Genomic DNA, 26,446 nt, shown 5'->3' on the forward strand with positions numbered 1-26,446 from the left:
ATAGTGAGTTCAAGGCTAGCCTGAACTATAGAGCGAGACTGTGTCTCAAATAAATAAATAAATAAATAAATGGCATCAGGAAAACTGATTATTCAGGTGTGGAAGAACAAGGCTGGACCCTTACCTTATACCTTATACTAAAATGCACTCCACTAGAATAAAGATTGAGCCACAGAGCCATCATTATAAAACTTCCAGTGCCAGGGAGTTAGCTCAGTGGTTCCAGCGCCTGCCTTGTAAATGCAAGGTCCCAAGTTCAATCCCCGGTACCAAAAAAACACAAAAAACCAAATAAAACTTCTAGAAGAAAATGTAGGGGAATCAGAAATGACAACAATTTCTTGCCTGTGATGTCAAAAGCATAAGAAACAAAGCAAAAATACACGGATGGAAGGCACCAAACGCAGGTGCTTTGTGCACCAAAAGACACAGATGAAAAGGCAGCTTATTGGATAATGGGTCAGGGTCCATGATGTACAAAGGGATCCTACAGCTCAACAACAACTACCAGACTTTAACTCTGGTGAAGCATTTGGACAGATATTTCTCAAAGGTGATTACTCATGGTCAAGCAGCACCTGAGGAGATGCCTGACATCACTAATTATTAGAAGGCAAAGTGGTGTGGTAGCTATGGCAACAGTATGGGATACCGGAACCACTCTGTGATCCTGCAATCCCACTTCCGGGTGTGTACCCCAAAGCGCCGAGGACAGCAAAACCGAGAGGTGTCTGCACACTCTCACTCCTGGAATCACGACTGCCCGACATCCACCATCACTGGTGGATAAGCCCTGGGTGGCCCGTCCACTCAGCAGGACAGTGCTGGCTTTAAAAACAAAGGAAACGGACGCAGTCTGCAGCATCGACGGGCCATGAGGGTGTCAGCTGAGTGCCACCAGCCAGCCCCCAGGACAGGCACCATACGATTCCACTTCTCCGAGGTGCCCGGAACCATACAAAGCCGGGCCGGGGCTGGGAAACCAGTCTGTGCAGGGGGCGCAGAACTCCAGCTCTGCAAGACTGGCCAGCTCTGGGTCTGCTTCACAGCCATGCAGGCAGACGCCACTCCATGGCACAGTGCACTTCACAGGGGGAAAGTGGCGAAGCTGAAAAACCAACCCTCTCTCCAAGGACAGGACACCAAAGCCAGGGGGGCCCGGGTCGGCACTGTCTCCTCGGCCAGGGCCAGCGCCAGAGGAACCAAGAGGGAGGCAGGGCCCCGGCACAGGGAGCAGACCTCGGGGGGAAAGAGGGTAGGGAACAGACACTGGAGAGAAGAGGAGACGGGACTGCCACCCACGCCCCACTGCTGGTCACAGCCAAAGGAGATAAAGTCCGCATGTGAGAGAGACACTGCACCCCTGTGTTCATCCCAGCACAGCTCACAATGGCCAAGGTAGGGAACCAACCTAAGTGTTCATCAACCTCTGGACAGATTAAATACAGTGTAAACACATGTGGTGGAATACTATTCAGCCATGAAAAAGAGTGCATCCTGTCATTTTCTCCATTGTAGACAGAACGGGAGATCACTATGTTAAGTGAATAGCCCAGGCACAGAAAGACAAATGCTGCGTGACTCACTCACAGGTGGAATTTTAGAGCAATCCCCTAGAAGGTAAGAGTGGAATGGTGGTCAGCAGGACCGGACAGAGGCTGGTCTGTGGGCACTAAGTTCTGGGTAGGTAGGAGTGACTGGTGTGGCTGTTGACAACGGAGAAGGCTAGAAAAATAGGATTTTAGGAGTTGTATCATGAAGGGATGATCCCTGTGTGAAGAGAGAGATACGCTAACCCCAGTCAAGCATTGCACAGTGTGTCCCATCGACATCGCACGGTACCGAAAGATGGACCCAGACCAGGAAGAGGCGAGAGCAGCCCGGAGGGCGGGAGCCGCTGCCCCCTGGAGCTCGGAACCCTGTCACCAGGGCCTAACTTTGGCTCTGCAAATCAGGAGGTGGCCCGGGAAGCTGAAGACCCCTTCCTGTGCGTCCCTGCCCCACGGAGCCGCCCGCCTGCAGTACCTCCTCAGGGTGCCTGACTCCTCCACCACGGGACGCAGCTCCAGCCCCGCCAGCTTCGGTGAGCACAATGCCGGTAATGACCACGGTTCTGCGGGGGTCAGGCCCTCCCTGGCCCTGGAGGGGATTCTGCAGGTGGCACTGGTCCCCAAGGGCCAGAGGACCCTCCCTCTGCCTGTCACCTATTTGACTGGCGCCATGGTGGGAGTGGCGCAGGGTGGCGGGCACGGGGGCCTCTCCCTTCTCTGGGCGACAGAGCACCGTGTCTCTGCCACTGGCAGTGCCTACTAGAGCACTTGGTGGTCAGCAGGGACAAGGGTTACCAGCTGCCACAGCAAGGCCAGAACCTGGGCTCATGGCTCAGGGCACACCATGGGTGGCTGGTCACGCAGTGTGCTTCCACACGAGGTCTCTTGCCCGGAAAGAAGCAGCAGTGACCCAAGGCAGCAGGAGGGATCCCCATGCCACAGATACCCACCTTCAAGGCTCCTGCTGGGTCCAGGCACCATCCAGGCACCATGGGGACAACTCCGCCCCAGCCCTCCCAGCTCCCTCGGCTGACACAGGCCAAATGAGGGCACCGCCACCCACCAGAGCAGGCACCCAGGCAGTCAGTTTGCCTCATGAGGTGGTCACAGCCGAGATCGCTCCCGTCAGGGTGCAGTCAGGGCACCCAAGTTAGTCAGTAAAGGAAGCTGGGGCTCAGGGCAGTCGGGTCTCTCGCCCAAGGCCTGGTGCTGTCCTGGACAGTGACCGCTGGCCCGGGGGGGCGGGGCTTTTCCGGAGTATTTCCGGGGTGGATTTCAAGCTGCGATGACTGAGCACCGGCTCAGTAGTCTCCCTTCACTTGGACCCGTCCGCTCCTCCTGCTGGGAGAGCAGGTTCAGACCCCTGCAGAGAGGGCCTCGTGGGGCAATGACAGAGCAAGGGTCCCCTCGGTGTCCCAGCTTGGGAGCCGAGCCCAACGACAAGCTACTCTCGCCTGCACTGGACTTCCGAGCGCCACTGGGTGGGAGACCCTGTGCTCAGATGGGAGGGAAGAAGTGTGCATTTGGGGACGGGACCCTGCCGTGGCACGCCGCTGTGCTCCCACCAGCTTTGCTGTGGAGCCGACTCAGACCGCAGGGAGGATGGGAGGCTGAGGGAGGTCAAGCCTGGGCATGTGCGGCACCTGAACGAGCCAAGGGTGGAAACGTCGTCCAGTGCTCTAGCAGGAGCTACATCCAGTGCTCTAGTCCTCTCACCATCAGGGAAAGAAATCCAATTTCCCTTTGACTTGAAATTAATTTTCAGAAGAAATTGCTTTATCGCTATGCCTCAGGACAGCTTCCAGCCGGCTTCTGCTGCTTTGCAGAGAGGACCTGTCCTCAGCCAAGGGTCCTGTCCTCGGCTGAGGAGCCGGGGACACTGTGTCTGGCCCAGGACTAGCTGAGCTGAGCTCCAGGAGACACCCTGCCCCCCGGGAATCTCACTGGCCTCCAGGCAAATATTTGGGGAGCAAGGACAGCTGGTCAGACGGCTGCCAAGTAGACAATCGCCTCCCCCATCCCTTCCTCCCCTAGGAATCCAGGGACTGCATCATGGGCTGACACAGGCTCTGGGGCCTCAGAGGAGCACCGCTGTGAACTGGCGGCAGAGGTGTCTGTGGGCCGCTGACTGCCGTGGCCTCTGCAGGGGTCACAGCTTCAGTCACCTCCGGCCTCTGCAGTTCATCATTCTGGGAGGCTTGCGGGGCCAGGAGATGATGCCGACTGCTCAGCACACATTCCTCTTGTGCAGCTGGCTGGGCCGGAGCCAGCTGATCGCCGATAGACGCTTGGCCAGGCTCATGCTCGGGCCCCAGAACCCTGCACAGCCAGGACAGCTCATCAACGCGTTCTGAAGCCAGCACATGATATCGTTTAGGAGAATGTGAAATTCCCCAGGATCTGGAGAGGATTCAGCATCTGGACAGACCGACAGGAAGGCCCAGAAAGAATTTTAGACATCCTCCAGACTTAGTGCTGCAGATGGGGAAACTGAGGCCCGGAGACGCGTCCCACAGAAGGCTGAGGCAGGACAGAAGCCAGGCATCTGGCTCCCCCAGCTTGGGGTGTCTGGCTGGTCTGCTCCTGTCTCCCACCTGCCTGGGGGCCCCCATGGAGCCTGGCAGTACTCAGCTTCTATCCCCAGAGTCCTGACCCGGTGGCACATTACCCACTGCAGGCCAGGAATGGGCAGGTCCCTGTGTCCCAGGTTTGGGCCACATGGCGGTGAGTGGCCTGGGCCACTGAGTGACAGCCTTCCCGGCCAGCCAAGGCCACCCATGGACACCAAGGGACAGGACCTTGCTGTCTTTTGCCCTCAGGAGAAGGTGGTGGGAGGGGGGCCAGAGTCCCTGGCTGGGCTCCAACCTCAGCCTCCCGGCCCGTGTCTCACAGGAGCTGGGTCACCAGCCACTGGCAAGGCCTGCCCTTGAGGACAGACCCTGAGGTCAGAGCGAAATGCCAGGACTGGGCTGAGAGTCCCCAGCGGTGCCACTGCTGGCTGGGGTCTGGCCTCGCTCACAGACATCCCATGAGACCATGAGGCTGACGGGCCCGGTGTCCTCCCAGGCCAGAAGGTGCCTCCCACAGCCGGTCTCCCCGAGCGTCACCGGGTTCCTCCCCACTGCCACACAGGCCACGTAGCGGGCACTGTCCCGTACCCAAGCTGGCACAGCATAAGCATAGCCAGGAGCACGGACGCCAGAAGACCGCAGGGTCAGCGATAGCCACATCATGCAAGGGTGGCCCCACAGACGCCCTTCACACTCAGCCCCAGGCGGAGAGGCTGGGCCGGCAGTGTCTGAATGCAGGCCCCGGAACGCTTGACCTGACTCATGTTTCAGAAACGTTCCCGGGGGCCCACAGTGACACCGTGTGGGGCTCCAGGTCTTGGCCAGGTGGACCAGCAAGCCGAACCCCAGCATCTCAAGGGAGAAGGAGGCCCAGTGAGGCCAACGTCACTCTAAGGGTGACTTGCTAGAGTGAGGTGTCGCCCGGCCTCTCCGCTGCACACTTACAGCTGGAACAGAAGATGAGATATACCCGTGTGCTGGGGGTGGAGCAGGGCCTTTGCCTTGGGTTACCTCCACAGGGTCAAGCTAAACTGCCCAGGCTGGGCTCCAACTTCGTCTCCCCCTGCCTCAGCCTCCCAGAGTGCCAGGACTACAGGTGTGCGCCACCAAGCCCAGTTTACTCACCAGTCAGCCAGTCCCAGGGGACAGTGAGGAGAGGCGGCCAGCATGGCTCCCCCTCCCGTCAGGCAGCCCAGCCAGGCTTGGGAGGCCGCCAGCCAGCTCAGGGCCGGCCCTAGAGAGGGAGGCAGCTGAGCCGCCGGTCCCAGAGGCCTGGGCTTTGGCGGGAGGGCCCGTGTTCCCACCTGGTCCTCTCCCTCGCACACCAAGCCACACACAGGCTGAGCCCACGCCAAGCCTCGGGGCTCCCTCCCCTTCGCAGATAAGAATGGCAGGACGGAGCTGGCGCAGCCCTGGGCTGGATGCTGCCGTGGCCCGGGGGTGCACTGGGCCACCCTCTCCGAGCGCCACCCTTTGGTCCCCTCAGGAGGCAAGTGAGGCCTCAAGGACGGCGGGTGCGGCAGAGCCACCATGGAGAGCCTCCCCTGTCCCCCACTCCGGCGGCTCCTCCCCTGCAGTCACAGCCCAAGTTTATTTCCTGTTAGGACCCAGGCCAGCATCTCCCCCAGCAACCCCAGGATGAGCACATGGGAAGTAGAAATGGAGACAGCGTGGTCCTGCACCCCTACAAGGCCCCGATGGAGTTATTGGCCTGGGAGCCCCGTCCACCGAGCTCAGCCCAGACAGCATCCCCTGGCCTGAGCCTATGGCAGGGGGCTCTGCCGCTGGGGACACAGAGTGAGGTTCCCAGCAGTGACTGCCCCACCCTGGGGACGCATAGCCGTCTGCATGCACTGTCACTGCTACAACAGGGGATGCTGCCAGCATCTCGCACAGAGGCCAAAGTGGTTGCCAGGCTCCTGAGGTGCCCAGATGGCCCCACCCAGAGTGGCCTCCAGGGCAACTTCCCCGGGCACAAGCCCAGGCTGGAGCGCATAGGAAGGCAGAGCATGGTGGATTCGGGGCCTTTGGTGATGATCACTGATCGGCCAGCTCCTACCTTAGCCAGAGAGGCCAAAGCAGGAAATCGGGGTGCTTACTTCCCAGCGAGGAAACTGAGGCTGGAAGCAAGAGGAGTTGGCCAAAGTTGGGGTCCCTGAGGAGGCCCCTGCCCCGGAGCCAGGCCTGACTAAGCCCTGGTGCTGACCCACCCAGTCTCCATGGAGACCGGCCAGTGGCAGCTGCCCAGTTGTGGCCAGCCCTTTACTTCCAGGGAGCCCCAGGAGGTAGCAGCGCCCCGACACAGGAGGACAGCCTATGCCTTCCACGAGGAAGGGACCCGCAAGGTGGCAGTGCAGGGAGCAAGACCCCTGGGTGGAGCCCTGAGGTGTCAGGTACCGGGAAGAGGTGGGCCGAGGCTGAGATTTTGCCTGAGGTCCTGCCAGCCTGTGGCCAGGGCTGCCTGGTCCCCATGGTCCCAGAGTCCCAGCTGGTGAGCAAGGCCCACGGGGAGGGGGTTCTCAGGCACCGCCCCACACTGCTCCCACCCACACAGGGGACCTGGCTTCTGGTACCTACCAGGTGCCCGGCGGCCTGCACCAGCTGGTGGGTGGAGAAGGAGAAGGCAGCGTCGCTCAGGTCTGCGTCCAGCACCTCCTGCAGGATGGCCCGGCTGAGAGGGGGACAAAGGGGGCAGTTAGCCAGCCACCAGCGCCCCTACCCACTCCACACCCCGGAGAGCAGCGGGGAGGCCTGGGGCTGCAATGAGCGGAACCTGGCCCTGTCCCCGGGGGGACCATCACCGAGGTATTCATGCAGACACCATAAGCAGTACAGGCCCCAAATGCAGCAGGTGCAAAGCCCACCTTCCCAGGACTCATGCTAGGCCCCAGAACAGGCTGCCAGGCTGGAGCCGAGCTCTGCTCTCCCCGAAGAGATGGGAGACAGGCCAGCTGTCCACGACCACTGTCCCAGACTGCACTTGGGTCAGCAGAGCTGGTCATGAGACCAGCTAGCTTGGTGGCCTTTGTTTCCAGCACTGGACGGCCTGGTCCTGGCCATGGCCATCCCAGCAGGACACCGTGCTGCTCTGCCCGGGGCTCCAGTGAGATGCCGCCCTGTGAGCCCACAGGCAGCGGGTCTGAGAGGAGGTAAGACCCTGAGCAGCACCCAGCAGGTGCCCAGAGCCCCTCACTCTTCTGAGGACAGGGGCTGCACCCACTGCCCCCCGCCACGTCCCAAGCCCGCATGGTCACCGTCTGTCCTCCACTGTGGCCCGGGAGGTGCCCACTTGCAGAATCCACCTCCGGCTCTGAGCTCCTGGGGTCCCCTCCTCACTGCCCTGCCCCTGCAGCCCCCACCCCATGTGACCTGTGACCCCTCAGCTCATGGCGTGGACCTCTCTCCCCCCAGGCAGCTGCCCAACTCCCTTCATCTGGATCAGGTACCCCCTTGCCCAGGGATACAGGGTCACCTGCCAATGTCTCCCCCTCAGGTTCTACCCACCCCCCACCAAAACAGGGACCCCAACAAGACCCACAGGACCCTGAATCCCAACCTGCCCAGCATAGAGAGGATGCTCCGGGGGCAGCACAGCACGGCGGCCCCCAGTTGACACAGCCCCCCATTTCTGCCCCTCAGGGGTCCCAGCTGGGCTGGGTTGTGTGGTTTGGGAAAGTGCTGCCGACCCCCATCCCCAGCTGCGGAGCTGGGAGCCGCCACCCATGCCCGCCTAAGGCTTGAGGCTGGGCTCCCGCGCTGCCTGCCAGGGTCTTTACATAACCTGGCACCCACGTGGTGGCAGCCGCTGCCTCGGCTGCCTGTGGAGCCCTGCAGCCCTGTGGGGGCTGTAGAGAGTGGAGGAACAGAGCTGCTCCTGGGGCCCGGGGCCGGGCGCTCTGACCTAGGCCCTGGTCTCAGCAGCACCCAGGCGGCCCAACAACAGGGCCACGTCAGGACCAGGCCCTATGCAAGACTCCGCCAGATTCAGCCTGTCCGCTAAACGGGGCTTCCCCAGAGAGAGGGCTCCACAGGGATGCCCAGAGAAGGGCCGGTTGGCGCCTGCAGGGCCGTTCCCTCTGCCTTGCTCCCCACAGTGCCACACGGGGCCTTGGGCCTTGGCCGGGAGGTTCATTCAGATTAAAAACTCAGCCCCACCCTCCCATTTTAGGCTGGGAGGCCACACGTGGCTCGTGGCTGCAGCTCAGAGTGGTTTGTTTCCAAAAGCTCTGCCAGATTGCAGTTCCCAGACCCCGCCCGCCCTTCCAGGCCCAGGAGCCTAAGAGCTCGGCCTGTGGTGTCATCACGTGCACTTAGGAAACCTGGGCTTCCATTAGAAAGAGAGGATGCTGTGGAGGAGAAAGCTAAGAACTCTCTGCCAGGTGACTGCTCCCTTCTGCCCACGCCCGCAGCCTGGGCCAACTGCTAATGAGGTTGCTGGCCGGGCCCTCCCTGCCCACCGGCCTCCTCTAGGCTGAAACGGCGGCTCCCCACCCAAGGTCACTGTGGCAATGCAAGCAGAGGGCTCGGGCTCAGCTGGGTCCCCCTTTACCCGGGCAGGTGAGGCGCTGGGGCCCAGGAGAAAGAAAACCACTCCGAAGCCTGGGCCTTGCTGCAGGCCGGCACCGGGACTGGGTCGCCTGTGCCATCTACTGGGTCAGCACCTGCTGTCCACTGCAGCCAGCCCTCTCCCCTCCTCAGGATCCAAAGACAACAGAACCTGTACCTCATCGTGCTGCTGCCTCGGGGACATGCACAGCCAGCTGTCCCTCAGAGCCACGCTCACCCCAGGAGCGCTCAGCAGCCACAGGCTGGCAGCCCCTGCTTCCTGGGGATCCTGGCTTCTCCCTGGCACAGTGTGCCCTCTCTGCACCCCAGAGGGACATCTCTGGACCATGGGCCCAGGGGTGCCGGGCAGGGGCCCTGCCCCCTCACCTGGCCGGGCCCTGGATGCTGATCAGGCCCAGGTCCTCGGAGCAGTCCACGAGCTGGCACCGGAAGCGCTGGTCCTGCAGCACCGTGGTGATGTGGCACCAGTTGTGCTGGGCTATGCCTCCACCCACAGCCAGGTAGTAGCCGTCGCCTGCAAGAGGAGCCGGGCTAGAACAGGACTCGGGACAGAGGTGCGAGGGTGCCACTGCTGTCTGGAGTCCTGAGGCCCCATCTACTCTCAGGTAGACCTCTATGGGGTGAGTGAGGGGAACAGAGGCAGGAGCCACTCCCTTGGTCCTCCCAGTCGCGGGGGACATGAGCAGAGGCCCAAAGGCTGAGCCCCACCCTCACAGACAGCAGCATGGAGCCTCTCGAGCTGGTGTGGCCCTTCCTAGAGGGGAGAACCCCGGGCTCTGCCCTTCTCCTGGTAAGGACACCCCTCGGGATGGGAGCTGGGGTAGAGGTGACAAGAAGTGGACAGGACATACAGTGCTGAGCTGCCCGTCGCTGGGGGCATGCAAGCGGAAGGGAGGGATGAAGACGGCTGCTCGGGCATCGGCATGGACACTGGCTGAGCTGGACATGTGAGGCTTCCAGGCCTGTGACTGGGAGTCACGGAGGCCAAGAAAGCAGCTTGGCACAGATGTCAGTGGCAGGAGGCCACACTGGGATGGCTCAGAAGCAGCAGTGGGGTGGCTTCAAAGCCTGGGTGGAGCCTGCACCTCTCCACCTCTTACCTTCGAAGGCCGGGGCCACCGGGCAGGCCTGGGTCCCGGGGGCCAGGCGGCTGACCGTCAGGTCACTCTCCGTGCCGCCCCTGTGGTTCAGCATGCAGGTGTACACCGTGGAACCTGAGGACGGGCACCCGCGTCACCACAGCAGGGGGTGAGGGGTGGGGTGAAGGGCACAGTGGTCAGCTCCTTGGCCGGGTCACCCAGGCCGTGTCCTCTGACAGCCCTGCTCAGGGACTGCTGAGACCGAGTGACCCAGAGAGGGCCAGCGACGACAAGTCAACCATGGGGTCACCCTGCAGGTGGGGGTCCTCTCTTCCCCCTCCCCCATCATCCTCAGCATGCCAAGGGCCTAGTGACGCGTCCCTGAGGTCCCCAGTGGTAGGGTGAGTCCAGGTGGGCAAGGGGACAATGGCCAGGTGCGTGGGAAGTGGCGGGCGGGGAAGCGTGGGTGGCAGAGGTGGGTGGAGGGTGGGTGGGGGTGGCCGGGAGGGTCCCCAGATGAGCAGAGAGTTGTGTGGGGCGGGGTGGGCTGGACAGACGGGCTCCCACTGGACACGCTGAAGCCCCCCCAGGACTGTGGATGCAACCGCATGGAGAAACGCAGTCCTTATCAGGGCTGCATTGTCCGGCAGGTGCAGCAGAGCCAGCACCGTGGCTTCAGCCTCCGGCCTCAGGGACGATGAGAGGCTCGGTCTCTAGGCTTTTTTAGGTCTCTGTAGTTTTAAGCCACTCAGCTTGTGAGACTGTGACACTGGAGCCACGGAGGATGAATAACGATGCGTACGGGTGAGTTTGGGGATTGGTAGATGGGTGAGTACCGCAAAGAGAAGAGTATCTCAGACGGAGGCTGGGCAGCACGATGCTAAAATTCCAAGGTAACCTGGCACCCTGCAGTCTTCACCTGGGAGCCCCATGGGGGTGGCTGCCCATAGGGCCAGGAGACAGGGCTGAGGGCCTGGCCACGCCCAGGGGACTGGGCAGGTGGAGCAGTGGCCAAGCCTGGGGTGATTCACGGGGTCCTCCTGGCTGGCAGAGGGGGGCACCCCCATACCTGGGGGTCGGCTGACGTTGGCAGAGAAGAGCCAGTCAGCAGCCCTCCTGGCGTCCGGCCCCAGCAGGTAGAACTTCCCGAAGTAGGACATGTCGAACACGGCGGCCGCCCCTCGGCAGGCCAGGCACTCCTTCTGGATCTGCAAAGGCCCCGTAGTGAGGGCTGGGCCCTTCCCAACAGCCATAGAGCCACACCTTCTGGCCTGCCAGGCCTTCCTGCCTCAGGAACACATGGCGGCACATCCTGCCCGAGTCCAGCCACTTTCCTGTTATGACTTCTATCTGGATGTCCCCAAAGCCTCATGGTATCTCAGATGGGACTTTGGGGAGGTTACTGGACCATGGGGCTTAAAACCGACTTGCGTTAGGAGGCGGGGCCAGGTGAGGAGGCGGGGCCTGGTGAGGGGGCGGGGCCTGGAAGAGTTCCTCTTCCTCCCTGGCTCCTCCCTTCAGTTGCTTTCCTGTCCCGGAGGGGCTCTCCTCTCCTGCACCCCTTTGAGTGGCCACCGGTCAACTATGGACTGAAATATGGGCCAAAACAAATCTCTCCTCCCTTAAGCTGTGGGTATCAGACCGTTTGTCCCAACAGCCAGGGAAGTGACTAGAACAGCAATCCAGGTCAACAACTGCTGACCAGCCGGTGAGGGTGGGCACCTTCAACAGGACTGACATCTGTATACAGGGTGCTCTTTGGCCACAGTGGAGTTAAGTGAGAAATCAGTAGCAGAGGAGAAATCGGGACATCCACAAGTAAGTGGAAATTAAATGAGACACCCCTAAAGAACCACTGGATCAAAGGGGAAAATCACCAGAACGGTTAGAAACGGCTTCGAGGAGAACGGAAACAAAATGCAACAGACACTTCGGGGTGCAGCCAGTGCCAAGCTCGAAGCGGATTTATTCCCACATGGGCCCACGTGATAGAAGATCCCAACTCCAGAAACCAAGCTTCCTTTGCATGAAGCTGGAAAAAAGAAAACTAAGCCCAAAGCAGGCAGAGGTAAGTAAAATAGAAAAATCAGCAAAACCAGAAGTAGAGTCCTTGAAAAAGTGAACACAATTGACAAACCTTTAGCTAGGCCGACCAAGAGAGAAGACTCGAAGTCTGAAACGGGAAGCCAGCTTATGGAAAGCAGAGGGAGGGACAGCGGGAAAGACCACAAACAACTTCACAGCAGCAGAGTAGACCCGAGATGGGACAGACTCCCGGCAAGGCAGGAATCTCTAAACCTGGGTGGGAAAGAATGGAAAATAGTAATGGACGAGAAGAAAGGCGATAGAATTAATCCTGGGAAAAACAGCAACAAGGAAATGCCCAGTGGGCTTTGCTAGGGAGTTTCACCCAGCACTCAAAGAAGGCTCAACGATTCTTCACAAATTTCTCAGAAATTGAACAGAGATGTCATTCTGCTTTATCATAAGAGGCTAGCACTCCCTGATGCCAAAACGCAAAGTTGGAAGAAAACTTCGGGCCAGTGCCTCTTCTGAAGATAGAGGCACAGGCCCTCAGCAAACAAAGCAAACCAAGGGCAACTACACAGAGAAAGTGTCAGACACCCTCAGGTGGTCTGGGAATGCAAGGTCAGGGCAGTGCTTGGAACTAATGCATGCACCATAGTAAGAGAAGAAAAGACAAAAGCCATGTAATCACCCAACATCCAGCTCCTTGCGTTAAAAATACTTCTCAGACAGGGAGGGGACAGGCTTCCTTGGCCGACTCACTCACGAAGCCCGGCCCACACCGCCCTTCACCCTGGGACCCGGGCAGGGGCCCTAAGGTCAGAACCAGACAGGCTCTGCTTTCTACGTGGGGGACAAGGAGGCGGGAAAATGAAGGTCAGAGGCACCCAGTGGAGAAGTGAAGGCGTCCCTGTCTGGATATCGTGACTGTGAGTACTGGACTCGCTAGGAACTCGGTAGGAAACTGCTCAGCCAGAGGGAAATCAACTCAAATGTCCACCAACTGAGAAAGGACCAAGCGAGCGGGGCGGAGCCGTGTCAGTGCAACTGTCACACTGACGGAAGGAGACCGGTCACAGGGACTCTGAACGACCCGCTTGTCTGCCATGCACACTCGCGGTGGCACGGGAAGCAGGTGGGGAAGCCTGGGCTGGGGCAGGGATGGGGGGGCTCTCCGGTGGGGACTGGGCCTCCTTTGCAGGGAGAGGCAGGCATTCTGCAATGACCCTTGGGTGAGGTGGTGAACGCGGCCCGCGGACACTGACAAAGCGTGGGGTCTGTGAGTCGCAGCCCCACAAAGTGCTTCCCACCCTCCCTCCCTCCCTGCGTGTGGGTTGCAAACCCGCACCAGGTTGCTGCGGCCTTGCCGGGCCACGCTCTTGCCTACCTTCCCCTGACTCATGCCCAAGCTCGATGCCCACCTCACTGTCACCACTGGAAAAAACGACGGCGGCAGCAGTGGCAGCCTGGGCCATCACACCCGGGGCTGCAGAGACGCTGCTCAGCCAAGCCTCGCGGAGCACCTCACCTGGGTGTGAGTTCACACCAGCTAGATGGGCGGAGCCAAGGGCCTGCCCACCCCAGGCAGCTGGTGCACACACCCGCCTGGGCGCGGGCCCTCGCTGGCCCAAGCCCTGGCTCCTCTGCAGCCTCCTTCCAGGCACTGACAGCCTTTACCAAGCACCCACCGTGTGCCAGGTGCCGGGGGCCCTACAGCGGCACGCTGGGCTGCAGACCAACCCTGAGACTGACGCCTTCGCCTGCAGGCTGGGGACGCTGCCAACACAGACAGGGAGCGTGCGCCTCGTGCTGGGGGCTGTCTCGGGCACATCTGCGGGGGCTGTGACACCCCTGTGCCAAGCTGGCGTCTCCCTCGAGCCTCCGCACCCCTGAGGGCGGGAGCCGCACAGCTCTCCGAGCAGCGGGAGCTGAGGTGCCAGACGCAGCCCGGCCCTCCCTGCACGGCAGCCGCAGAGACCAGGCACAGAGCCTCGGCTTCGGTCTCCCGCACCCTGGCAGACTGGAGCCAGGGAGCAAGTCGCGGGGACAGGGTGGGCACAGATGGCACCTTCCCTTCCAGAGCGGCCACGTCACAGCCGGCGTGAGACGAAGCATGGCCAGGGCTGGGGAAGCGCGGACGGTTTCCAGGCGACACTGACATCTTCTCAGCCACAGGCCCTGGGTGGCCAGAGTTGCCCGGCACCAGGACACTTCTCGGTGCTCCCCGCCGCCCCGGGCCTTGGTGCTGGGTGGGGGCCTCAGCTCCCTTGAACGTCATGGTGGGGTGACGGCATGTGGGGACGACACGGGTGATGAGGTCCCCTGAGGGCTGGGCAGGCACAGGGTCCCCTGACTGGGGGAGCCTGGCCCCAGCACTGTCGCCTCCACACCAGGGGCAGGGGAGCCAGGCACTCAGCCCCCGGCCCGCTGTGGCCCCCGAGAGCCTGTGGGGGTCTGATGCCCACAGCAAGCCCACTCTGCCCCGAGCCCCTCACTGAACCCCGCACAGCCTCGGGGCTCTGAAGGGCTCAGCCAGGGGCCGGCACTGGCCTGGGGCCGCACAGCCTTCCCCGGGCCTCGGGCTGCTGCCAGCCAGTCCCTGGTGCAGAGGAGGCGAGGGAGAGGAGGGGAAATGGAGGCGCGGCGGGAGGCCTGTCTCACCACGTGGTGCTGGGGTGGGAAGCTGAAGGTGTACTCGTCGGCCAGCAGCCGGGCGTAGGCGTAGTCCCGGTGAGGCCGCTTCCTGTAGGCGCCGTAGTAGTCGTACTCCAGGACCTGGACACAGCTTGCTCACCAACCGCCCGCCGCCCTCCTGCCCGCCGCCCTCCGCCAGCCTGGGCCTGAGGACGTGCGGCTGCAGCCCCGGCTCCCTGTCCCGCCGTGGGGCTGGGAGGCGGCTCAGATGCCCGGCCATCGCCCACACGGCCTGCCCCAGGCTGGCCGCCCAGCTCGGGAGGAGGGCAGAGGCGTCCAGGCGGCCATGACGCGAGATGCTGGCCACTCACCGGGGCCGGGCCCTGCGGGCTGAACCATCCGGGCCGCTCCCAGCCGTGTCGCTCCTGGAACACACAGCCTTGTCCCAGGAGCTCCTGCAGGGACACGAGCGCCTGTCACACGGCCGGACACCACGTGGGGACAGAGTGACCGTGGCCACTGTCACACCAGGGCACGGAGGACAGAGGGGCCTCCTGGCACTCAGGGCCTGGACCCTGCCCAGAGCCCCGCCTCAACCCCAGAACCCCAACCTGGAGACTGCACGAGCACCCCACCGATGCCCCTGCAGCCGCCCTGCCCACGTGTGACCATGTTTGGGCCAGGAAGTGACCACAGGAAGTGGTCAGAGTGGTCAAAGACCACAGGAAGTGGAAGTGACCTCAGGTGGTGGTCAGAGTCACCTGGGGTCAGGAGGACGGGGACCTCTGCTCACGGGTGGACTCCCCCACCCTGTGAGGGGCTCCCTGAGCCCAGAACAGGTGCCAGGACAGTAAAAATCTGCTATGTGAGGCCCTGTCTCTGGCACTGTGTTCCAGCAGCCTGAGCCACCTGTGAGACTCGGCCGCCTCGCTCCTAGGCAGTCCCCAGCACTGCTCCATCTTCAGAGGCCACTGTCTGCTGAAAGTAACCCACATGCACTCTGGACGGTGCTGGAATATTACTCAGCCGTGAAAAGGAATGGAGTTCTGACAGCACTGCAGTGTGGGTGGAACTCGAACCCGCTGAGGGAGGGAGAGCAGCAGGCACAAAGGGTGCCTTCCAGGGCCTGGCATGGGGATGCCCAGTGAGGGAGGCTCTGCTCCAGCCAGAATGCCAGCCGCTGCCCCTGCTTGTCCATCCACTCAACAGCCGCTCCCTGAGCCCCTCAGTGCTTGGGAAACAGGCTGACCAGGCCATCACTCAGTCCCCCAGGGGCAGAGCCTCCAGCGCAGGTGATGGGGATGGAGGGAGAAAGGCAGGAGGCACAGGGAAGGGACACTCAGGTCCCTGGAGATACAGGAGTACACACAAGGACAGGGCTCAAAGAGGGCATGGGATAATGGGTTTCACCATATAAACAGAAGCTCACCAGAGGGCAAAGAATTCCAAGCAGGTTCTCCAATGGGAAACCTGTCAGCCCACTGGAGTCTGGCTGCTCCTCTCTCTGATCTGGGACTGCCACCCAGACCCCGGGCCACATGGCTCAGCATCAAGCAGACTCCGACACGCAGTGCCCCGGGACGTGACACGTGGGGGCCCCACCCTGAGCTCCAGAGCCCCATCAGCCCTGCACCCCGGTACCTCGTGCAGGAGGCTCCTCCTCATATTGCGCCCCGCCAGCGGCTCGTCATGGGGGAAGACAACCGCGTAGTTCTTGGCGTAGGATTCGTGACTGCGCTCGCGGACCCAGCGCTGGTGTGCGGTCAGGGAGGGGTGGAAGCGCCTGCGCAGACGGGGCCGGTCACTTGGGGGCGGGGTGCTGCCAAGGCCCAGCCTGCACCCCTGGCCCTCAGCACCAGCCCACAGCGAGGGTCTCAGCCCCGGGGCCCTGGCCCCCGCGACCCCCTCCCTCCTACCAGCGTGGGGTTGCCTGGGCAGTGCCTCCCAGCCAGGTCCCCCGAATCTGCCGGGCAAAGCCGGCCTCAGCCTGGAGGACCCCGCTGGGCCTGGGGAGCAGCCTCGAACCCAGCCCCGGGCGGCTGAAGCAGTGACCCAGGCAGGGCCGTTCCCGGGCGGCTGGGGCCTGGGGTCGAGGACCGGGTCCCACCGCGCTGCCTCTTGCTGACTTAGAGGCCAAGGTCGCTCCTGCAGCCCGTGGCCTCCCCCAGGGCCCCCTCACCCCTCTCTCTGCCCACAGGGACAGCAGTGCCAGGGCCTGTGGACTCCTGTTCCCCCTCTCTCTTCCCCCTGGGGGGTCTCGCACATGGCCATGCCCCACAGGGCTCCCTCCCTAGCACACCATCAGCACCTCTCTGCACCGACTGACCTGGCTGCACCTGATCTTACACCTGTTCACCACGTGCCGGGCACAGTTTGGAAATGTGCAGCTGGCCGGGAGGCCCCGTGGCTCCCCCCTCAGTGGTCAGAGTCCTCCAGGGGCTCCTGGGGCGCGGGGCACAGAGGCTGCTTGGCCGGCAGCAGTTCGGGAAGCTCGTACCCCTCCTCAGGCCCTGGACTAGGGCTGGGCCCTCCCTGTCAGACAGCCACAGACCCTGCTGCTGGGGCAGAGGGAGCCAGCAGGATGTGGGGCTCCTGCCCCAGCTGCTCCCTGTGGCTCCGGGGTCCTGGCAGCCACATCTGCCTGTGAGTGTGGGCAGAAGGGGACCTGCAGCCCTGCCGAGGTCAGGTGCAGAGGGAAGCGTCTTCAGCTTGTGCATCAGGCGTGCTCCAGGGTGTGGGGCACATGAGCCACAGCCCAGGGCGCGGTCACAGTTCACAGGCAAGGGGGTGACAGAGAGCTGGCCTGGGCCCTGCTCCTCCACCCCGGCCAAGTCGGGGTCTGGGAAGCAGAGCCCTCCCGGGGGCAGGACCAAGCAGGGCGACCCTCGGGCCATCGCAGAGCCGGCCTCTTTTGCAGCGTTTGAGGAGAGGCCAAGGACAGCCCACATCCGTCTGGAACTCGCCTCCCGGCCCTGGACTGGCTCCAGGGGCCTGCAGAGCAGGCCCTGCTGTGCCACGCGCTGTGAGAGCAGTGGGCAGGGTCTGAGGTGTCTGCAGACGTCACCGTCCCATGCGTAACGTCCACATCAGGCCAGGGGGCGAGGTCAGCAGAGACCCCGAGCTGGGCCAGCCCCACCCCTGCCTCCTTCCAAACCTCTCTGCCCAGTGGCGCCCTGCCCCACCACAGGCCCCAGGCTCCCTCCAGGACCACTGCCCGGGGCTCCCATCTGCCCCACTGTGCACCCGTGTCACGGTCCTGTCCTCTGTAAGAGATGGCTGTGGGGCCTCCAGGTCCCCTCCTGGCACTTGCATCCGTGCCCAGCCTCACTCAGGTGAGCTCAGGGCTTCTGTACCCACCCAGCTCAGCCCTGCTGGCTCAGCTCTTGCAGCCTCAGTTGCCCCAGCTGCACAGCGGCCGGGCAGGAGGTCCCAAAACCAGCCAGGAGTGGCGGTGGATCCGCCAGCCCCAGGGCCTCCCCACCTGCCCGGGGCTTCTCTGCTCCCTCCTGGATGGCCTGGCACACCTGCCTGATGTCGTAGCTGTACATGTCCTTCTCCGGGCGCCCGTGCATGACCCAGTGGGCCAGTTCCTGTCCACAGCCGCCGCCCAGCATCATCCCTGGGAGGGAACCAGCAGCTGCAGTCTGTCCCCACCCTGCGTGCACCCCACGCCCCTCCGGGCCCTCGAACAGTGTGTGCCACACTCACCAGCGCTGTTGAAGCCGCAGCCCAGAAAGAAGCCCCTCAGCTCAGGTGCCTCCCCCATCAGGGGCTTGTGGTCAGGCGTGAAGGACTCTGAGAGGGACGAGCCCGAGTGGTGGGGTCTGCGGGACCCTGCTGCTTGTGGCTGCCCATGCCCTGCCCTGGCCCACAGTGTGGGCCAGGTCTGCCTCAGCCGCCTCCAACCTCCTGCTGACAGCGGCCTGGGCTGGCCCTGCTGGTGACCCCCCGTCCTGGCACTGCAGGCTCTGCTGGCCCCAGCTTCCCTGGGCCAGGCCCAGGACTTCCTGCTTCTGCTCTGGGGCCCACAGGCCATCGGCCGTGCTGGCTGCAGAAACGCTGTATCCCCACCCAGGACGGTCCCAGGCTAACTAGGACCAGAGCACCCTGGGCTTTTGTGCCCCCAGGATTCTTCCTGCCTCCCCTGCAGGTCCCACACAAGCCAGGGAGCCTCAGGGACAGTAAGTCACACTGCCACCCACTGCCTGCAGCTTGGCCGCCCTCCCTGGGGGCCACAGCCTGCAGCAGAGCTGAGCTCATCACAGTGGTTAGGCAGCTGGTGTGCGGACCAACACAGGAATGGACCCCTCGGCAGTCTGGCTCCTCTGGTGGGCCCTTCCCCTCTCCTGGCCCCGACACTTCCTTCTGGGGCTCCGGGCTCCTCCTGGGCACCCCCACTCAGCATGCCCACTGCGGGGCTGGCTGGCGCCTGTCACCTGTCACCCCACAGGCCTCTGTCCCCCTCTGCACCAAGGGCAGCACAGAGGCGCCAAGGGGCCAGTGAGCAGAGGCCAGGCACAAGCAGCCTCCCGCCAGGTAGGAGCGGACCGCCCAGGAGAGCCCGCTGGGCCCGAGGGGCTCTCTCCTCCCTGGTCCTGTGCCCACACCTCTCGCACTCTGGTCTGCGGCCCTGCCCCGCCCAGCACGGACCTCCTCCCTCCTCTAGACCAGCACCTCGGGTCCGCACCCAACCCTGGGCACGGGCGGTGTGTGGTGTGGACCAGTAGCCGCTGAATGTGGCGTGGAGGCTGCCAGCCAGGGGACTTAGGAGCCAGGGCCTGGGGGTCTTCGGGCTGCACCACACGCTGCCAATATCAGCCTCTGGGGGCAGCATGGGCCCTGCGACTTCCCAGAACCTCAGCCCCTGACCCACCCAGGACAGCCACGGACGGTCCGTGACACCAGCCCCGGGTGCAGGCATCGGGGACACAGCCCACCCTCTCTCCTCCCAGGGGGCAGTGCGGACCCAGGGCTCAGGAAGCCCCGTCTGGGGACCTTTCCAAGCCAAGCTGGCCTGCTGGGCCCTGGCCTCTGAGACCGGAGGTCGGGGCTGAGACAGGTGCCAGGGGGCTTGTGGCCAGGCAGTGCCTTGGGGGGAGGAGGGGAGAGAGGCTGGCACGGGGCTGGAGGCCGGGCCACATGAGCGCTGCATCAGCAAGGCCCGGCCTCACGGGTACAGGCACAGAGCCCCTCACTCCCGACTACGGGCAAAGACCCTAAGTTCCAGCTCCGGAGGGTGGCACGGGCACCTTGGGCAAGGGCACCATCCCCGGCCGACACCAGTTGGAGGGACCCCAGGCCACAACTCACCGGGGCCACAGACCGTGGACTTGATCCCCGTGGTCTCCAGCACGGGGACGCGGTTGATGGCGCCCTCGATGTGCTGGGTGAACACGTCCCAGTCCAGGTCAAAGAGGCCAAAGGTGAACTTGTCCGACACCTGCAGAGGCAGGTGGGGAACGGCTCATGTGTCCTGCTGAGAGGGCCAGGACCCCGGCCAGGGCGGAGGGGCGGCTTCCGCTGGGTCAGAGGTTGAGGGGCACTGGGAGACCCGGTTCCCAGCCCGACCAGCCCCACCACAGCCCATGATCGCTTCCATGGCCACCAGCAGTCACCTGCTCCAGCCCGCTGCTGCCCCCCACGACTCACTGGGCCCCATGGAGCCTACAGGAGCCAGCCCCGCCCACGCCCAAGGCCCTGCCGGCTGCTCCTCTGGGCTCTGCCTGATCTCCCTGAGTTGGGCCCCACCTTGGCTGCAGCCTGCAGGGCCCCCTTAGTCCCTCTCTCTGGCTGATCCTTAACTTCCTAACTACATTCAGCCCAGAATCACCATCCAGGAAGTGTGGACCCTGCATCCAGCCCAGAGGCTGCGGGACCCAGCACTGCTGCCAACAGGCTCTGGCCCCTGTATGCTGTTCTTGCTCCATCCCAGGGCCCGGGGGGGTGGGCGGGGTATCACCTCCTCCCAGAAGATGGGGTTGGCCTCGTAGCCGCCCACAGACAGGGCGTCTCCTTGCAGGCGCAGGTAGACGGAGGCGTCGTGGTCACGGACATTGGGCATGTTCTGGAGAGCAGGGCAGAGGCTGTGGCATCGGGCAGGGCTGGGGGGCCAGGTTCCCCACGCCCTGCGATGGGCCCCACACCTGCCCCTGGCATCATCGGGAGGGTGGACCCCAGCACCTCCTCCCAGCTGCAGGACCCCAGGGATGAGTGGACAGTGCCTCGGGCTACACAGAGGACCGGTGCCTCCTGCCCAGGTCTCTGCTTCCCCAAATCCCTTCAGAGAGCAGCAGAGGGGTGAGGAGGAAGGCGGAGGAGTGCTGTGGCCCACGGGGAGGAGGGAACGTCAAAGCCCCCGCTGTCCCTCACACCCCAGCCACCCCACACTGGATCGTGGGTTCCAGTCGGGCAGCAAGCAGGCAGCAAAGGTAAAACCCAGCCTCTGGTCATCGAGAAAGCAGGAAGAAGGACGCCCCTGTGTGCAGACAACGTGGTGGTCTTCCACACGGAGGCCCACGGATGGGCGGAAATGCTTCCGTATCTGTTAAAGGACCTCTACCCAGAATTTATGAATAATTCTTGCAGCTAGGTAAAAACACAAGCAATATAATTTAAAAATGGGCAACAAATCTAAGGAGATATTTCTCCAAAGCAGACTGACCAATGCACACGAAATGACTGTTAACGTCATCACTCAGCTCAGAAACAAATGAAACTGTGATCGGAGCCTCTCGACGGGGTGGCTGGTGCAAGGCCAGGCAACTGAAAATGCCAGGCAGGACGGGGAGACCTGGGGCCCCCACCTTGCAGGGGAGGTACTGGGGTCTCACTCCTGAGGAAACAGCATCACAGACTCTGATTGTTAAGGAGAGACGCCTCAGGACCCAGCAATGTCCCTGCCACGTGCATCCCCACGAGGAAGGGGACACCGGTCCACACAAAAACTCCATGTCCATCAGAAGACATGCAGATGGACCACACGCATGTGACAGAATAAGCGAACATCAGCCCACTACCAAAGGGGATGGTGGACGGTACAGACGCCACGCGGACAAACAGCGGAAACAGTAGCCTGAGGAAAAGAAGCCGGACACGAAAGGCCATGCACTGTAGATGTCCAGCCCAGGGAAATCCAGAGGCAGAAATCAGACTGCTGACTGCCTGTGCTGGGCCGAGGAGGGCAGCGGGGAGTGACCGGTGTGGGGCAGGTTTGAGAGAGGAGGACAGGGAGCCGGCACAGTGCGTACGCACATGGCTCGGAGGCTCCTAAAACTCTGAGCAGCTGGAGGGAAAGCTGTTAATAACTCTGGGAACACAAAGTGTTGGAGAAGACTCGCTCAGAAGTTAAGAATATTTACACAGCCATAATATTGCAAACTCTGACCCTGTGTAACCAATAAACAAAGCCATTCGGAAGGCCGGTGGGAGGGGAAGAGACCCACAGCCCTGGGTCCCCATCCGGGGCACTGTCCTCTGTCCTGGACTCACTGCAGATGACCACATGGTACTTGGGGACATGCAGAGAACAGAATGGGTCGGCATGGGGTATCCCTTGAGGGGTGGCCTCGAGGGAGCCCAGAGAGCTGTCAGGGACTGAGCCTTTCAAGAAGTGATGCTCGTACCCTACTCAAAACACAACACAAAGAAAACCCCAGAGCGCCATGGAGCAGGACAGTGGGGACACCTGGTGGCCAGTGAAGCCCAGACTTCTGTTCCAGCAGGACTGGCGTCCCGGCCCCTGCTGCTGTGAGCGCCCAGCACGTGTCCCCCACACGCCCACTCCAGCTGTGCTGCCACGGCCCTGTCCCTCCGATGTCCCCGCCTCCTGACCACAGCTCAGTCCCCTCCAGTGCTTCACACCAGGCTCCAGGTCCTCTCTGCTGTCCCCAGAGCTCCCCATAAGCACCTCCTTTCTCTCCTACTCTCAGCACCGCCCAGGTGGTCAATACAGTTCCTACCCAAGCTGGGAAGGGGAAACCGAGCCCCAGAGTGGTAGTGGAGAAGCGGGATTCAAAGCCCAGCCTGAGCTCATCCTGTCCCACAGCACCTGTGTCTGCAGGAGCAGTGGGAGGACAATGGGAAGGCGAGGACTTCAGTGAGCATCGGCCACCTGCTCTTCGGGACCAGCCTGGATGCCCCTCGGCTCGGTAGAGCTTGTCCTCTGACCCAGCAGCAGGCATCAGTGCCGGGGGCCCGTCCCCTCCCAGAGCCCTCGCTGGACAGCTGTCACCTGGAGGGCCGATGGGTGGAGGGGCCCGGGAGCCACTGTCTATGCCACAAATCCCTGTCTCCTGCAGACTCTTGGAGCTCCTGCAGCTGGCAACCCTGTCCTTGTGCCCTGCTAGCCACAGGCACGTGGGACCCAGACTGGCTTTGTAAATAACCCCAGCTTGACTCTGACCTTGAGATTCATGGGGTGCAAGGAGGCCAGCTCTGCCCTGCTGCTTCCCAAAGAGAGGGGCTCGGGAAGCCATCAGGGATGGAGCGAGGGTGCCCAGGCCTGACTTGGGGGACCCCCGGCCTCCCTCCTGCTTCTAGGACTCAGCTTTTGTCCCCATCCACGCTCAAGCCTCAGCCTGGTCCTCTTGGAGCCCTGGGTGACCAGAGAGCAGCCCTGGCAGCCACCGAGGCAAGGAGGCTGCCCCACACACCGGGACCGTGGAGCTGAAACTGCTCCTTGTCCTGCACCCCTAACTCACACTCAGACGTGGCTGCCTCCTCCACAGGAGCATCCTGCGGGGGTCGCTGACTGCGCGTCTGGGGCGGCCCGCCAGGCCTGGCTTCCAGCTGCACATCTCTGCCTTCTCCACCCTACAGCGCACGCAGCAGCCCAGCCTGGCACTTCCGGCCACCAGGAGAGGCCAGGCTCCTTCGGGGTGGGGGCAGCCTGCTCCCTTCCAGCCCACAGCTTGCTGAACTGCCCAACAGATCCGCCTGCCGCGATGGCCACCCCTTCTCTGCCACCCTCTGATCCTCCGGAGACTCGGCCGCCTGCTCCAGGGAGCCCAGGAAAGACCCACAGTTCTCAGTCCCAGCTCAGGCTGTGGTGAAGGGAGCTACAGACGGACGGGCTGTGAGCGGATGGGGTGTTGGGGAAGGGAGTGAACTAGGAGGGAGGAGTGGGTTCCGGGCCAAAGCGGGGCAGAGGAAAAGGAATGGAGGCACAGGGGGGAGGCGCACGCCCCGGGGGGCCCAGGTGCACCAGGCGCCAGTCCCTGGCAGAGGGCCGCCAGAGAGGCTGAGTCAGGGATGGCGCCCGCACAGGCGCTCAGGGCAATACTGGGGACCGAACCCAGGGCCTTTGCTCTGAGCTACATCCCCAGCCCTTTGTATTTATTTACTTACTTATTTTGAGACAGGGTCTCAGTCACTAAGTTGCCCAGGCTGGACTTGAATGTGCGATCCTCCTGCATCAGCCTCCCAGAATGCTAGGATTCCAGGCGTGCACCACCCACCCGGCTTACAAGGTTCCCGGAAACTCTTGGTCTCAGACTGGAGCCAGCTGGACTGGCTACCCCTCACAGGACGGGCTCCAGCCAGGCTCCGGAGGCCGAGGAGCTCAGTGCCATCAGGGCTCCGCCGGGGCTGCTTTGCTCAGTTCTAACACCCAGTGTCACCACCCCCATCTCACAGGGGAGGTAGCTGAGGCAGGGCATCGAGGGAAGCTGGGAGGGTTGGGTGTGCCCAAGTGGGGTCCCGGGGCTTGGCCCTGCGCTCCCCACTTCCGGACCCAGGCGCTGGGTGCCCACCTACCTGGATCCCCTCGATGCGCTCCGTGACGACGTAGGCATGGTGCATGGCCACCAGGGGCACCTTGACTCCAGCCATCCGGCCCACAGCGCCTGCCCACACACCTGCGGGCACAGCACGGGGCTCAGCTGTGCGGGCCGCTCTGCCCTGCCGGGACTCCGAGCTCGAGGGAAGCCCTGTGGATGTGGGGCCGGGGCGCGGGACATCAGGAGTCAGCAGAAACGCCAGCGCCACCTGCACAGTTGACCACGCAGGGCGTCTGGATGGAGCCATGCTCCGTCTCTACGGCTGCAACACGCCGCACCCCAAAATCATCAGTCCGCACACGGATACCCGTCACCGTGCAGTTCTCGATGACCTGGGGTGAGAGGAACTGCTCATAAAACTGCCAGGGCCTCCCGGGTGCCGACTCCACCCCTGGTGACCCAGGGACTCAGCGTCTGCTAGGGCAGCACTCGTGGAACCAAAATGAAACCCACAGCCCAGGAGCATGGGGTCCACTCATCCCTGCATGGTCACATGAGAAAGTCAGCTTCCTAAAATTTCCAAAATCCTTTGTTGAATGGGAAGATGCTCGTGGTTGTTGTAGTCTGTGTGTTTGTTCAGTTTTCTAAAGGTTACAAAACTCCCTTCTGAACACACATGTATCTTCACAGAAAACACTGGGGGTGCAACACGCTACACACTGGTAACTGTGGGGTGACTCCTCTGCTTTCAGTTTTGCATCTTTGTCTTTTTAAATCTTTCTACCACTCTGTGCAGGATTGAGACAAATGAAGATGAAAATTACACGAAGGGGTGCTAAGAGGATTCGCTGTGTGGCAGGGCGAACCTCCCGGGGAAAGAGGGACAGGAAAGCCTGGGTCCCCCTGCTGACCCCAAGAATGCGCCCCCCCCCCCCGTGCAGGCATGGACTGGAGGCTCAGCGAGGTCCTGCTGGCCCCAGGTCACCTGGCAGGGAGAGGACAGCTGGCTCCGGCCTCTGCTCTCAGGGTTCTTAGGACAGAGAGGTGGCCCCGAGCAGGTGCCCTGAGCCAGGGGCCATCAGCACCTACCCGGGCTCCTCGGGCCACAGCCGCCCTGGCGAGGGTGGAGCAGGTGCCTGCGGGGTCCATGGTGCCGTCCTGCGGCACATACAGCGTCCCGTAGAGGTCATCCACCTTCATCAGCGGGTACAGAACCTTGGTCTCCGCAGGACTCAGCACGTGGGACTCCACACCATAGGCCTTGCCCAGCTGGGGAGCAGAGCACACTGAGCAGGGGGAGCCGTTCTGGAAGCTTCCGGGACACCAGCGGGTCCCCAGAGACCTCAATGCCCGGATCCCCCGACAGCTCCAGCAGCAGGTGAAGGAGGTGCCCTGGGGTCCGACCCCTGCTACCCCAAAGCTGTCCAGGTCTTCCCCCGGGCCAGAGAGGGTGGAAATCCTTTATTAGGTGACAAAGAACTGGGCCAGTACATGGTGCAAAGGGCTTATTAGCTTAAATAGGTAAAAATCACCCCACAGTCTTAGGTTCTGGGCCTGGGATCAAGAAAGAGGAAACTGCACTCTATGGGAGTCCAGACCACGCCCTACCACATTTGATTGGCCCAAAGCAGCCAATCAAGGGTCCCTGGGCCCGAACTAGGGAGGAGCTGAGCCAATCAGATCTCCATCTGGGAATTATGAATGAAGGGGGCCTTGCCCTGGGCCCCCGCCCCTAGGGAGCCGTCCCGTCAGCCTCTGGGGAGCTCGCCGAAGCCCTCCCCTGTCGCCCCAGCGCCGCGCACGCACCGACATGAGCCGCTTGTACTCGTCCAGGCGCTGCCGACTGGACGCGATGAAGAGGCCCCCGTTCTGGATCCAGCCCGTGTGCATCCCCGTCTCCTCCTCCAGATCGCGGCTTACCACTCGCCTCGTGTGTGCCAGCAGCTCCACCTCCACGTCGCTGGGCCGAAGCTGCCACAGCAGGCCTGGCCCGGAAGCGAGTGCAGTCAGTTCTGGGCAGGCTGCACCCCCTGCTCCCCATCCAATATCAGCAGCGGTGGGGCAGGGTGGGCTCAGCCAGGAGGCCGAGAAGGTTGAGCCTGGTCACAGCTGGAGACCGGGGGCGGCTCAGAGTGACGCCAGCAGCCCCTCCCCCGGCCTCTAGCACCGACTGTGTGCCGAGCCAGGGCTGACCCCGTCCCGGGTGCCCCACCAAGCCCCCACCGCAGCCTCGGAGGAGCGCACGCTATTTCACGGGTGAACTCAGGGAGCTCAAGGTCCGAGAGCAGGCGAGCGGCGGGGCC

At 62.8% G+C, this 26,446-nt stretch overlaps 1 protein-coding gene across 10 annotated transcripts in view; it reads right to left on the reverse strand.

The window, feature by feature from the left end:
• The window catches only part of Sardh (sarcosine dehydrogenase), a 38,803-nt gene that overhangs the window by 7,169 nt on the left and 5,188 nt on the right, over positions 1 to 26,446 (reverse strand). For 9 of the 10 annotated variants that reach the window (XM_087182958.1, XM_087182960.1, XM_087182959.1 and 6 more), the window contains 16 exons: positions 25,950 to 26,128; positions 25,233 to 25,412; positions 24,412 to 24,535; positions 24,181 to 24,281; positions 20,387 to 20,491; positions 19,738 to 19,867; positions 18,136 to 18,222; positions 17,956 to 18,046; positions 16,069 to 16,210; positions 14,799 to 14,882; positions 14,455 to 14,568; positions 13,862 to 14,059; positions 10,835 to 10,973; positions 9,787 to 9,900; positions 9,053 to 9,200; positions 6,698 to 6,791 (listed from right to left, as the gene is read on the reverse strand). In XM_087182958.1, coding sequence (XP_087039084.1) covers positions 6,698 to 6,791; positions 9,053 to 9,200; positions 9,787 to 9,900; positions 10,835 to 10,973; positions 13,862 to 14,059; positions 14,455 to 14,568; positions 14,799 to 14,882; positions 16,069 to 16,210; positions 17,956 to 18,046; positions 18,136 to 18,222; positions 19,738 to 19,867; positions 20,387 to 20,491; positions 24,181 to 24,281; positions 24,412 to 24,535; positions 25,233 to 25,412; positions 25,950 to 26,128 — 2,030 coding nt within the window. The remainder of the gene's footprint in view (positions 1 to 6,697; positions 6,792 to 9,052; positions 9,201 to 9,786; positions 9,901 to 10,834; positions 10,974 to 13,861; positions 14,060 to 14,454; positions 14,569 to 14,798; positions 14,883 to 16,068; positions 16,211 to 17,955; positions 18,047 to 18,135; positions 18,223 to 19,737; positions 19,868 to 20,386; positions 20,492 to 24,180; positions 24,282 to 24,411; positions 24,536 to 25,232; positions 25,413 to 25,949; positions 26,129 to 26,446) is intronic. The other variant, XM_021261758.2, reaches the window with a different exon arrangement.

The sequence above is a fragment of the Heterocephalus glaber genome, unplaced genomic scaffold, assembly GCF_053883595.1.
Source record: "Heterocephalus glaber isolate CG9 unplaced genomic scaffold, H.glaber_assembly_v1.0 deba00001479, whole genome shotgun sequence".
In the NCBI taxonomy this organism is placed as follows: domain Eukaryota; kingdom Metazoa; phylum Chordata; class Mammalia; order Rodentia; family Bathyergidae; genus Heterocephalus; species Heterocephalus glaber.